This window comes from Dermochelys coriacea, chromosome 2 (genome assembly GCF_009764565.3).
Source record: "Dermochelys coriacea isolate rDerCor1 chromosome 2, rDerCor1.pri.v4, whole genome shotgun sequence".
Taxonomy (NCBI): Eukaryota; Metazoa; Chordata; order Testudines; family Dermochelyidae; genus Dermochelys; species Dermochelys coriacea.
The window spans coordinates 215,699,974-215,714,284 of record NC_050069.1 but is presented as its reverse complement, the minus strand read 5'-3'; the positions used below and the strand labels follow the sequence as shown (position 1 = coordinate 215,714,284).

Below are 14,311 nucleotides of genomic sequence, written 5' to 3'. Positions count from 1 at the left end.
GCAAGTAGGAAGTGCACGCATTTGATTAACATTATAGACTTTTGATATTTAAATGGTTGCCATACTTTATAAGTGATTGTGGTAGCCAATAGATCCTTTTTTTCCCCCTCACAACCAGGAAACAAGAAAAGAAAGAAAACGTTTCATGTCTTGCCTTTGCTCCATAAGGAATCCAATGGAGGTCAATGTCAGGATAATGTAGCCAATCCTCAGGAGAAGAGTTACCTGTGATAATGTCTGTAAAAACAAGAAAGAGACAAATTACTCATTTAGGGTAACTCTCTGAAGGGATATTGGGTTCTAAACATGACACTGGAGCAGCCTGACCTTTCACTCTCAATTATACATTAGTGTCTCCTTTTAAAGTAGTTTGATACTTTGAACTTTATATGTAAAAAAACCCATGCCAAATTCTCCAGCCCACTCCCTAAACTTATTTTTTCTTCTTGGAAGCTGCAAGAATCAGATTTTTCCTAAAATAATTCTTCTCATAGGATTAGTCTTCAAAATATTTTTTTAAAATTTTCATTACCGTTTTTCCCCTGAAATTATTTGAAGCCTTCATACTGGTACCCAAAAGCAAATAGCTATTTTTTCTAAATAAATATGAAAGCCAGCCTGCTCTTTTTCCTGTTCATAATGTCATTGCAGCTTTGCAATGTTTCCCCAGAGGGTACAGGCAGTTGAAAAAAATATTGCTTAAAAAAAATGAAGGTTAGTAACTGTCTTTTTTTCTTCAAGTGCTTGCTCATGTCAATTCCATGCTAGGTGACTCACAAGCAGTACCCCTGGAGGTGGGCTCGGAGCTCATGCACGTGCTGACTGCAACACTGTTTTCCGAAAGCTGGCATCATCATGGGCTTGTTGGGTGATGGCGTAGTGAAAAGCGAAGGTATGAACCAACGACCAGTTTGCAGCTCGGTGGATGTCCTGGATTGGTACCTGCATGAGGAATGCTGCCAACGAAGCCTGGACTCTTGTGGAATGAGTGGTCATGATGGCCAGAGGCAGAATCTTCACCAGCTTGTAACAAGCCGGTTATCCAGGACAAGGCGGTTATCCAGGACAAGATTTTTTTGAATGACACAGGTAGCCCTCTCATCCTTTCCACTACTGCTACAAAGAGTTGCGTGGAGCTGGCTTAATTCTCTCAGTCTAAAAGGCTTGGGCCCACCTAACATCCAACATATGATGCTGATGTTCTTCAGTGTTCTTGTGAGGTTCTGGAAAGAAGACAGGCAGAAAAATGTCCTGGTTGTTATGGAATTGTGACACCACCTTTGGTAGGAAGGCCAGGTGGGGGCGCAGCTGGACCTTGTCCTGGAAGAACACCGTATAAGGGGGTTCTGATGTCAGGGCTTTCATCTTTGAGACCCTTCTGGCTGAGGTGATCGTCACAATAAAAGTGACCTTCCAAGAGAGAAGTAGTAGGGAGCATGATGCTAACAGCTTGAAGGGAGGCGTCGTGAGCCTCGACAGGACCAGGTTTAAGTCCCATGTCGAGATCACTTTGAGGGTAGAGTCTTTCCAACACCTTGAGAAACCTGATCATCATCACATGAGAGAACACTGATCTGCCATTCACTGGAAGGTGGGAGGCTGAAATGGCTGACAAGTGAACCTTAACAGACAAGAGAGCCAGACCTGGAAGCTTTAGGGCAAGCAGATAGTCGAAGATAGACTGCAGAGAAGATTGGGATGGAGACAGATTCCATTCAACTGCCCAACAAGTGAAACATTTCCACTTGGCCAGGTAGGTAGCCCTAGTGGAAGGTTTTCTACTATCTAGGAAGACCTGTTGAACTTGATCAGAGCAGGCCTGCGCTTCAGGGGTCAGCCACGCAGCAACCATGCAGTCAAGTGCAGGGAGGCAATGTTTGGGTGAAGCAACCAGTCATGGTCTTATTAATTCAAGTCTGGTTGGAGCGGGAGCGCAAGTGAAGCTGCCACTGAGAAGTCCAGAAACGCACCAAACCAATGCTGGTGTGGCCACGCTGGTGCTAGCAGGACAACCCTCGCCTTGTTCCATTTGATTTTGTGAACCAAGGGTATCAGTAGGAAGATGTACAGCAGGTTGTCTGTCCATAAGACCAGGAAGGCATCGGAGAGGGAACCCATGCTTTGCCTGTGCAATGAACAGAACTGGTAGCATTTCCTGTTCTGTGTGGTGGTGAACAGGTCCACCTGGGGAGGCCCCCACTTCTGGAAGATGACACTGATGATCTCTGGGTGAAGGGACCACTCATGGCGACTGGAAAAGGATTTGCTTAGGCAATCCACCAGTGCATTTCAGGCTCCCAGGAAATGTGGCATCTCGAACTGAATGGCATGTTTCACACTAAAGTTCCACAGCCAGAGGGCCTCCTGGCACAGGGCTGAAGATCGAGCCCCTTCCTGCTTGTTGATGTAAAACATTGATGCAGTGTTGTCCATCAAGACCTGCACCACTTTGCCTGAGATCTGGGGAAGGAACATCTGGCAAGCCAAGCATGCTACCCTCAGTTCCCTGATGTTTATATACAGGGAGAGTTCTTGCTGGGACCACAGGTCCTGAGATTGCTAACATGGGCTCCCCACCCCAGGTCTGACACATCCAAGACTAGAGTTCTTGATGGTACAGAGGCAGCAAACAGTACCCCCTCCATTATGGATTCTGGGTCTCTCCACCAGGTCAGCAAAGCAAGGACTGGAGGCAGGATCATAAGTATTGAGTATAGGTGATGTCTGCTTGAGGAATAGACTGACACCAGCCACATCTGTAGGAGTCTGAGGTAGCAGCCTTGCATACTGCACCACGTAGGTACATACTGCCACGTGACCCAATAGTTTGGCACAGACCCAAGCAGTCATTATTTGGTGGATCATGACCTTGGAAATCAGGTCCAACATTGCTCAGAATCAGGCCGTCTCCATAAAAAAAAGAATGGCCTTCAGCCGAATATCTCTATCCTTTCTCATGCAGTGTTTGAAGTCCCTGCAGATCTGGCACTTCTCTGTAATGCGAGGCTCCTCCAGACACTTTAGACAACTAGTGTGTGGGGTCACTAACTGGCATCGTCTTGCCACACAAGGCATGTGGTTGAAGTCCGGGGAAAGGGGCATGCCCAGCCCCTGAGGCAAAAAGCCCCTTGACAACAGGGACAGCAACTAACACCACAATATATAGTAACTCTAACAAAGAACTATATACACTAACTACAATAACTATACAAATATGAACAGAGAAAGTCCAAACCACTGGGAAAGAAGACTTGCCACAGCAAGAGGCGTTCCAGCAACTGTCACAGGCGGTAAGAAGGACAAGAATTTTAGTTATAAGTTGGGGACGCATCAATTAGAAGTAACAGAAGAGGAGAAGGACCTTGGAATACTGGTTGATCATAGGATGACTATGAGCTGCCAATGTGATATGGCTGTGAAAAAGCTAATGCGGTTTTGGGATGCATTGGGAGAGGCATTTCCAGTAGGGATAAGGAGGTTTTAGTACCTTTATACAAGGCACTGGTGAGACCTCACCTAGAATATTGTGTGCAGTTCTGGTCTCCCATGTTTAAAAAGGATGAATTCAAACTGGAGCAGGTACAGAGAAGGGCTACTAGGATGATCCGAGGAATGGAAAACTTGTCTTATGAAAGGAGACTTAAGGATCTTGGCTTGTTTAGCCTAACTAAAAGAAGGTTGAGGGGAGATATGATTGCTCTCTATAAATATATCAGAGGGATAAATACAGGAGAGGGAGAGGAATTATTTCAGCTCAGCACCAATGTGGACACAAGAACAAATGGGTACAAACTGGCCACCAGTAAGTTTAGACTTGAAATTAGACGAAGGTTTCTAACCATCAGAGGAGTGAAGTTTTGGAATAGCCTTCCAAGGGAAGCAATGGGGGCAAAAGATCTATCTGGTTTTAAGATTCTACTCGATAAGTTTATGGAGGAGATGGTATGATGGGATAATGTGATTTTGGTAAGTAATTGATCTTTAAATATTCAGGGTAAATAGGACTAATAACCTGAGATGGGATATTAGATGGATGGGATCTGAGTTACCCAGGAAAGAATTTTCTGTAGTATCTGGCTGGTGAATCTTGTCCGTATGCTCAGGGTTTAGCTGACTGCCATATTTGGGGTTGGGAAGGAATTTTCCTCCAGGGCAGATTGGAGAGGCCCTGGAGGTTTTTCGCCTTCCTCTGTAGCATGGGGCACAGGTCACTTGAGGGAGGCTTCTCTGCTCCTTGAAGTCTTTAAACCATAATTTGAGGACTTCAATAGCTCAGTCATAGGTGAGGTTTTTCGTAGGAGTGGGTGGGTGAGATTCTGTGGCCTGCGCTGTGCAGGAGGTCAGACTAGATGATCAGAATGGTCCCTTCTGACCTTAGTATCTATGAATCTATGAACTGAGAGGGCGTGGGGATGGCGGTGCCCTTTATACCAGCACATACGTGTGTGACTCCAGAGGGTGCTAGAGCCAGCCTAACAGATATCACCAAAGGAAAAATCTCCGAGAACTGTGCATGAAGCGCACACACACCAAGCATGGAATGGACATAAGCAAGCACTCAAAGAAAAATAGCATTGTTAGCACACTGGGAATCAAGAGTTAATATACTTATGTGTTTACTTCTCCTTTCTGATGTATAAAGATGGTCTCAAACTTTTGCTTCCCCAAAAGAGAAAAAAAATAAGTTTCAATGGACTTGAAATGTCAGGAATACCATACGAGGGTGTCCACATGAGAGCCAGTTGTTTTGTTTTTTTAATTGCAATTCACAGGGCTCAAAATGGAGGCATTTTTTTCATTTTTTCAAAATTTTTCATGACTTCTTTATCAAAATTATTATCAACATTGTTTGTTTACCAAAACATAGTTTTCAATAGACAAAGGGAAAATATTTTGGAAAAAAATGAAAATTTTAAAGATGTTAACAGTTTCCATGAAACCACTTTTCGCTTAAAAAATTCTGACTAGCTCTAGTCCCCACTTGCCTCTGTTTGATGGACCTGACATGAGATAGAGAGGATCTAAATAATGGTGTCAACCCCGCTTGTAAACTAAACTGCAGATTTTGCTCCCCACCACAGGGGAAAGGAGAAAATACAGATGGCATCCTGTGAAGATTTATATACATGCATAATCTCACTCATGCGAATAGTTTCCTACAGTGTGTGTGTAAATCTTCTCAGGATTGGGACTCAGTCGTCCAAGAATTGTCCTTCTGTTGTCCCTAATCTCAGTTTGCAAAGGGAGAATTAAATGCAGTTTAGCTTTAAACCTGTGTGACTATTAAGTTCCGGCAAAGAGAAGTGAGTATAAATATATTTCTAAAGTAAAAACATAAAAGCAAGAAAACGAACAGAGGCAGTCTTTATATATCATGAACAATAGACTCAAAGGTACCCAAGCTTTTAGCAGCTGGATTACAATGATATGCAGTTCACATATATAAAGCCCTTGCTCATATACAATAAGAAAGCAGGGAAAAACAGGTACAAACTGTCTACTTCACAGTTTCTGCTTCTTGTACCATTTTTTCTTTCTTCTCAGCAACTCTGTCAATTGGGAAGTATAATTTGTAATGGCATCTGTATCCTTTGTCAAACCTGAGGCAGGTCCTTTGACAGAAGGAGAGCCTGTAGATCACCATTATTTGCAAGTCAAACCTATTTTGACGCTCTTATGCTATGTAGACATGCTGAAAGGAAGAATATATACTGCATCACTTGTCTCTCACTCTCAAAGTGCTCTACTTTCTGAAATGGTGAAGGGTGAACCATGTGACTTTGCTGGCAGGTACAGGTGCGTTATGTGCAGTATGTCACAGTAGATGGGGGGAAAGTGCCACATTCAAGCCATTTCGCATAGCAAAAATGCATTCCCACATTTGTAGTGATACCGTGGGCTGTCTTTTAAACTTACAATAAACCAAAGTAATCTGCATCCAAATATCTTGTAATACAATAACAGATTTATTTTAATATATTGTGGTAACAAGAAACATTGAGAACATCAGCCCATAGTGTAAATGTGTTTATTATTTAACGACTATAACTTTCTTTTCACAGTTCTAACTCTGCAGTTACTCCCTAGCATGGTTCCTCAATTTACATTTCAAACTAGTTTCATGGTATCTCCCCATGAAGTGGACCCTGGCAGCTGAGCATCAGTTTCCTAAGTGTTAATCGACCAAGATCAACAAAAAAGTCAGTAGATTATTTCACTAAACCAAGCATTATATATTAAATGTGTGCATTGCAAGTTGCAGTGAGAAAGGAATGTGCCTTTTATATCTTAGCATTACTGCAAGCATCCTCTTTCCACTCCAAAAATTATATGTATGCATGGCTAGATAAAATAAATGAGTATTTATATACTACAGTATTTGTATAAACAGAGAAGCCTGTGGGACCACAGCAGGATCCCCAATTACAAGTCAGCCACAACTTTTGCAATGTGGTTATTGGCTGCAATCAAACAGAAAAAAATATTTCTGTTGGATTTTGATTTCATTGCAAGCTTTCAAAATGTCACAAAGTTTAAGAAAAGGAGTTTTGGAATTTGGGGAAGAAATTTACACTGCTTCCTAATCAACAGACTACCACAGAATATTTTTTAGTAAAGAAGAAATAATTTACTCAAACCAAATAAATACACTGTTCAGAATGAATGTGTATTTAGATAAGAGTCAGTTTCCAAATTTACTTTTACATTTCAAACGGTTTTAGATTATTTTATTTTTGTGAAGTGTCTCACAAAAGTATTTCTCATCCTGGCATGTTGCAGAGCTTCAGCCTCTATGAAAGGGGCTGGCACTCTTTAGAATTTACCAAATGTTGACTATCTGTACCTCATTTTATGTTTCCTCATCTAGCAGCACTATGCAGAATTCAGTTTCAGTATTAAGGAGGTAGCTTTGTTAAGTTGCTCCATTTAGAGGCTTTTAACTGAAAACCCTTAAAACTTCTGTGAGTGCTTAAAAATACAGTATGACGTACACCACGCAATGATGTCCTGTTGGATTAGATTACGATTGTGTTCTCAGCCTTTGAGGGACGTGTTCTTATCTTATCTTTTCTCTTGGTCTCATCAAAACTGCTCATGTACTAACAATCTAACAAAAGTACGCATATTAACATGTGCTATAGTATCAATCAGCAATAAAACACTCCAGAAAGTGTTGATTAAGATATACTTTGAATGATTTTTGTAGTAGATTATAGTTATGAAACTGCGATGACTTTTTTGTTTTTAACATACTGCAGTTTTACATTTCTAGCATTTTCTCTGGGACTGATCCAAAGCCCATTAACTTCAGTGAACTTTCGCTCAGACCTTGGCATGCAGAGCTCAGCAGTAACTTTTATTCTCAGAATGTTGTGCAGAGTGCTATGGAGGAAAGAAAGACAATGTGCTCTTTCTGGCAGAAGATTGATAATTTCTTCTTTCTTGTTTTGCTGTTTTCTTAAATTAAATTAAAGGTCATTCCTACTGAAGGTATATGGCCGCTCTCTGTGTATGGAAAAACTTAACACTTTTAAAGGACATGAAACCAAAGACTGAGTGACTCTAATCTCAAGAGGAATGTAATAACTGTGTGCTGCTCGAGTGTCTTATTGCTATTATGAAATGGAACTTATTCCCCCAAAATTAGGAAAACAGTTAGCTCTTTCCATTTATGGAGCTATGCCATGGTTATGACATAATTCGTAGCCAAGCAGAAAGTTCCAGTTGTGTCTATAACCATTTCATAACTCAATGTACAGGAAAACTGATACTAAATGAAAAATTTGCCAAGTTACATTATTCATATATGTGTTCTCTTCTTGTGACAGTTTCCCCTCCGTATTTTTAAAAAGATCCAGGAACTTGGTCTTCTGTCAGGCACTGCTTTCTTCACCTTCTTTGGCATTTATTTTCTGAAATGTGGGCACTTCTCTTCCTGTTTTCTCTTTTCTCTCCTATCACTATTACCCCATTACCTTATGTTTTATGCAAGTCATTTTCTGCTCATTTTGCAACTTTAAATTTATAACAATGAACCTTCAGGATGATTCATTTGTGGAACTTGAAAGAATAATGTTAAAGGGTATGTGGTTCTATTTAAACTTTCTTTAATCCTTTGACAGCAGTTCTTAAACAGCTGCAGTTGTAAATGATAGTACAAGAAATAGTTGGGGCCACATATTCCCCCTCCTGAGGGGGGAAAAAAACAAAACCAGGGAGAAATTCATGTGCAATACACTATAGCTCTTGCTGCTGCAAAGACCCACTGCATGCACACCTAGGTCAATCAGATTTACTGGTGGCAGGGGACATGGCCTGAAAATCATTCATAGCCTGGAGATGCACAATACATAACACTAGAAACTGATCTCTCTCTCATATGTACTGTAGCTCTAGCCCATTCCCTCAGAAATGGCACCACAGCCATGAACCATATTACCTTTGGATCCCCAAACCATTGTGACATATGTGATCTTCTGGCGAGGTCACAGGGTATGCAGAATAAGTTGAGACTAGTTAAAGCAGAGTTAATTTTTTTCACTTAAATTATGCAGGGAAATAGTTCTTTAACTCTTCTCCCACCAGAATGACACAATCTCTATTTTGTGTGCTATTCAGACTTTACCTTTTTGGAACAGAATGGCTTTGGGAGGCTATATGGTGCCCTGGGATCATATCATATAGCTTGCCACCATGCAGACCCCAACTTCTTGTTGCAGTTTCAGACCATCTTCCTACCCTACATGTCATGTACTGGAGAAGGAGCATTTGAGAACAGACACAAATATTTTGGCCAAGATTTTTTGATTTTTTTGAAAGTGACTACTGATTTTGGAAGCCTACATTTTTAGGTGCCCAACTTCAGACATTTCATAGAGGACTGATTTTTAGAAAGTGCCTAGCACTTATCCTCTAAAAAAAATCAGGCCTCTAAATTTCTACCATTGGGCAACCAGAAACTCAAGTACCCAAATTCATTTAAAAAATGTTGACATTAATTCTATTATCTGTAATTCCAATAAGTGGGCTTCATTCTACCTTTTTACGTGAATTATCCTAAACTTTATGCATTTATATAGCTATGTAACAATGTTAAAATCTGCAGAGCAGGCTGATAAATATCTGAATTAAAGGGGGAAAAAAGAGGCTTCTTGATATTGGGGGAAAACCTTAATCCCAAATTTGTTTGTGAAGGGGAAAAATATCTTTCATATTATAGAGTATATTTTAGTTTCATCATTATAGACACATTTCTGAGGCATGATTCCAATTTCTATTGCACTGGTTTTCAACTAGTACAATTCTATTAACTTCAGTGGAGTTACCCCTGACTGTAGCAACATAAGTGAGAATAGAATCAGGCCCTTACAGAGTCTGTTTTATTACTTCAATTTTAACATTAAAAACATCTCACACCAGACATTTTTTTGCTAACATCAAACACTGTATTTCACTAAAAGTGTGAATTACTTACGGCCTGGGTCTCAAACAGGTCCACATAAAAGCCCAGCATCAAGGTAAAATGTACTACTGCATAGACAGAAAGATATATTGGCAATTTGGGATTGAATGGAACCTCTTTTCCAGTGATCTACATGTATCAAAACAGATAATAGTCTTCATTATATTTCATGTTATCCTTTAGTACTTATGTTAATTGCAAATACCAAGTGATTAAGGGACATATTTAACAGCACATGACTAGTCACTTAGGAATATGGGAGAGAAAGGTAGAAGAGTGATGTTATCAAAATATATGCATAATCTATTGTGAAAAATAGAGTAAAATAAAGGGTTTTTAAGTGCTACTTTATGCAAAACGTTTGAAAATTTCTCTCCAATGATGAAAAGACCTTTGAAGTGTAAAAGTCTATATATGTCTACTTTTTTATTCAAATATAAATGGAAAACACTGCTAAAACTTCCATTTCCTTAAGTCTCTGTTTCATTTCCCTCTTCTTTAATACTGCTAATTTAAGATGATACAAGTAGAGTTATTAAACTTGATCCAATAGCACTAATAAGGCAAGTAAATTATATGCAACTGAAAGACTTCTATATATTCAATTTACCACTGGGATTTCCTCAGGAAGGCCGAGTCTAGGTTTTCCTGGTCCCCAACCTGGGCCTTTGAATATTACAGAGAGCTTATTACTGAATCCAGGTGTGGCCCAAAATGTGCTCCACATATAAACCAAGTGACATAACTGCAAAGACATAAGTAATTGTCCATATTTATTAGTAAAAATAGCAATTTATCAAAACATAGACTTTACGCTGCTTTACCAAGGGACAGATATTCAGAGGTTCTGAGAGTTCAAAATTCCAGTGAACATGCAGAAATGGTTCACTAACAGTTCTGAATGTAATCTTCTAGGTGTAACTGTTTCTAGGTGTAAATGCTACTCACAAACCCCCATGTTTCACATCAGGGATCAGAATAATTTATTGGTAGAAGACACTTTTCTGGGCCAGGACGAGGGTTCAAATACCACAGCAGGACCCAGGCTCAGGGATCAGACTGCCATACAGTTATAAGGGGAACTGCTGCTTTAGAGACACTGGACCAAATTCTGTTCTGATTCTCATACTGTGCATCCCCATTATCTTTTAAATGAGATTTGAAACAAGTAGAAGGTAAACAATTTTTGGGGTTTTGTGAAAAGAGGCAAGGATAATTGTCATCCCTCGTTGGAGTCTGTTTTTGAAGTTTTTTTGTTGAAGGATAGCCACTCTCAGGTCTGTAATCGAGTGACCGGAGAGACTGAAGTGTTCTCCAACTGGTTTTTGAAAGTTATAATTCTTGACTTCTGATTTGTGTCCATTTATTCTTTTACGTAGAGACTGTCCAGTTTGACCAATGTACATGGCAGAAGGGCATTGCTGGCACATATCACATTGGTAGATGCGCAGGTGAACAAGCCTCTGATAGTGTAGCTGATGTGATTAGTCCCTATGATGGTGTCCCCTGAATAGATATGTGGACACAGTTGGCAATTGGCTTTGTTGCAAGGATAGGTTCCTGGGTTAGTGTTTTTGGTGTGTGGTTGCTGGTGAGTATTTGCTTCAGGTTGGGGGGCTGTCTGTAAGCAAGGACTGGCCTGTTTCCCAAGATCTTTGAGAGTGATGGGTCGTCCTTCAGGATAGGTTGTAGATCCTTGATGATGCGTTGGAGAGGTTTTAGTTGGGGGCTGAAGGTGATGGCTAGTGGCGTTCTGTTATTTTCTTTGTGGGACCTGTCCTGTAGTAGGTGACTTCTGGGTACTCTTCAGCCACACTATTAGAGGTTCGTTCACTTGCGCATCTACCAATGTGATATGTGCCAGCAATGCCCCTCTGCCATGTACGTTGGTCAAACTGGACAGTCTCTACGTAAAAGAATAAATGGACACAAATCAGAAGTCAAGAATTATAACTTTCAAAAACCAGTTGGAGAACACTTCAGTCTCTCCGGTCACTCAATTACATACCTGAGAGTGGCTATCCTTCAAAAAAAAAACCTTCAAAAACAGACTCCAACGAGAGACTGCTGAATTGGAATTAATTTGAAAACTGGATACAATTAACTTAGGCTTGAATAGAGACTGGGAGTGGAAGGGTCATTACACAAAGTAAAACTATTTCCCCATATTATTTCTCCCCTCCACCCCACCCCCCACTGTTCCTCAGACGTTCTTGTTAACTGCTGGAAATGGCCCACCTTGATCATCACCATAAAAGATTTTCCTCCTCCCCCACTCCTGCTGGTAATAGCTCATCTTAAGTGATCACTCTCCTTACAGTGTGTATGATAAAACCCATTGTTTCATGTTCTCTCTGTGTGTGTATATAAATCTCCCCACTGTATTTTCCACCGAATGCATCCGATGAAGTGAGCTATAGCTCATGAAAGCTTATGCTCAAATAAATTTGTTAGTCTCTAAGGTGCCACAAGTACTCCTTTTCTTAATGTTCAAACTGTATCTCAGCTTTTATTGAGCACATTTGCTTCTGCATTTACTGCCAATAGTAACATTAATTCGTTGTTTAATAAATCATTCTGAGATATCCTGAATATCAAAGGTAATGAATAGATGTGTCAAAAACAAATTACATAAGACATTAGACTGGGGAATTGCTTTTAAAAGAGCAATATTTGGAGCAGATATATATGTAACAAATAAAATACAGTTTGTATCTCTACCATCTGCTCATAAAAAATGTTGTCCTAACTTAGCAGGGCAAAAGACTAATCATTACATGAACATAATTCATCCCTTTTGTAAATCCACTGACTTCAGTGGCATCACAACATGAATAATTTTCACCCATTGCATTTTCACCACCAGTGTGTACAGCTGAACCCTTCATCTTTATGAGAACACTAAAATATACTACAGCAAGAAATGATAAGATAATAATTGAGATTTTCAGAAATATTTTATATGTAGTTTATATTAAATGGTTTAAACCACTGACATTTGCCAGAGTTACAGTAAACACTTCAAATAATTACAGAACAATCTATAGTACAGTATAGTTTGCCTCCAGTCTCTCAGAAATGTACCTTTCTTTTGAATATAAGTTCATGTTAAAATATATAAGTTCAGTAAGAAAAAATACGTTACCTGGACCTTGAAAGGTTCAAATGTACTTATTGGGTGTGTTAGGCCATATATAACTTTATCATTTTCTGCCACAAATGTTCCTGGAAGGAGAAAAAATAATCAAGTGAAAGAGCATAAAACTTCCTTTTTACAACATTAATTAACATTGAAAGGTTCAAATGTATTTATTGGGTGTGTTAGGCCATATATAACTTTATTATTTTCCCCCACAAATGTTCCTGGAAGGAGAAAAAATAATCAAGCGAAAGAGGATAAAACTTCCTGTTTACAACATTAATTAACATTAGCAACAGCAATTTATTCCACTTACCAAAAATTCTATCCCAAATAATGAGGGTACCACCATAATTTTTGTCAATGCAGTAAGGATTTCTGCCTATAACAATAAAAAAAATGAGTGCACTTATGAAAAATCTATGAATTCTACAAACTTCAGTTGAAGTAGGAGTTTTTATTGTAAGTCTGATTTTCTTACCTACTAACAGAGATAGGAGGTGGCTAACCTTCCACTGTTAACCAGCTATAACTTTTCTTACGCCTCACATCTGATAACTAAAATATAGCTCAGGGTAAAAACATATTCATCATTGTTCCAACTTACCTGAAGTCAATGGAATTTTAAATTGTTAAACCTCATGTGAACATGACTAGACTCAGGGCGGACAGGCTCATTCTGGATTTATAGCAGCGAAAATGAAAACAGAATCTGGCATAATGGGACTGCCAATGCTCATGCAAATTTGCAGGATTGGACACTTACAGAACCCCACCCTTTTAAATGTCTATACAGTGCCATAAACACTTAACACATAGCAATAATAAATAGCCACAACATCCCCTGTATATTTAGTTATATTTGAGCATGGTTCAGATTAGTAAATTAAGTTTCACCATCTCCCTGTTATTGTTCTACTTATTATCTCTGCTCTTTACCTTTGGAATGATCTTTCTAAGTTACCCAGTGGAGGAGCCAGGGACACCTCTGGAGCCCCGCCTTATTCAGTGCATATTTCATAGAATCATAGAATATCAGGGTTGGAAGGGACCTCAGGAGCTCATCTAGTCCAACCCCCTGCTCAAAGCAGGACCAATCCCCAACTAAATCATCCCAGCCAGGGCTTTGTCATGCCAGACCTTAAAAACCTCAAAGGAAGGAGATTCCACCACCTCCCTAGGTAACACGTTCCAGTGCTTCACCACCCTCCTAGTGAAAAAGGTTTTCCTAATATCTAACCTAAACCTCCCCCACTGCAACTTGAGATCATTACTCCTCATTCTTTCATCTTCTACCACTGAGAACAGTCTAGATCCATCCTCTTTGGAACCCCCTTTCAGGTAGTTGAAAGCAGCTATCAAATCCCGCCTCATTCTTCTTTTCCGCAGACTGAACAATCCCAGTTCCCTCAGCCTCTCCTCATAAGTCACGTGTTCCAGTCCCCTAAACATCTTTGTTGCCCTCTGCTGGACGCTTTCCAATTTTTTCACATCCTTCTTGTAATGTGGGGCCCAAAACTGGACACAGTACTCCAGATGAGGCCCACCAATGTCAAATAGAGGGGAATGATCATGCCCCTCGATCTGCTGGCAATGCCCCTACTTATACATCCCAAAATGCCGTTAGCCTTCTTAGTAACAAGGGCACACTGTTGACTCATATCCAGCTTCTCGTCCACTGTAACCCCTAGGTCCTTTTCTGCAGAACT

General features: G+C 40.0%; 1 protein-coding gene across 2 annotated transcripts in view; it reads right to left on the bottom strand.

Moving 5' to 3' along the window:
• Positions 1 to 14,311, bottom strand: part of AGMO (alkylglycerol monooxygenase) — a 285,522-nt gene that overhangs the window by 135,130 nt on the left and 136,081 nt on the right. For both annotated transcript variants that reach the window (XM_038390693.2, XM_043509230.1), the window contains exons 7-11: positions 12,919 to 12,984; positions 12,609 to 12,688; positions 10,074 to 10,208; positions 9,476 to 9,592; positions 155 to 237 (exon numbers count right to left, since the gene is read on the bottom strand). In XM_038390693.2, coding sequence (XP_038246621.1) covers positions 155 to 237; positions 9,476 to 9,592; positions 10,074 to 10,208; positions 12,609 to 12,688; positions 12,919 to 12,984 — 481 coding nt within the window. The remainder of the gene's footprint in view (positions 1 to 154; positions 238 to 9,475; positions 9,593 to 10,073; positions 10,209 to 12,608; positions 12,689 to 12,918; positions 12,985 to 14,311) is intronic.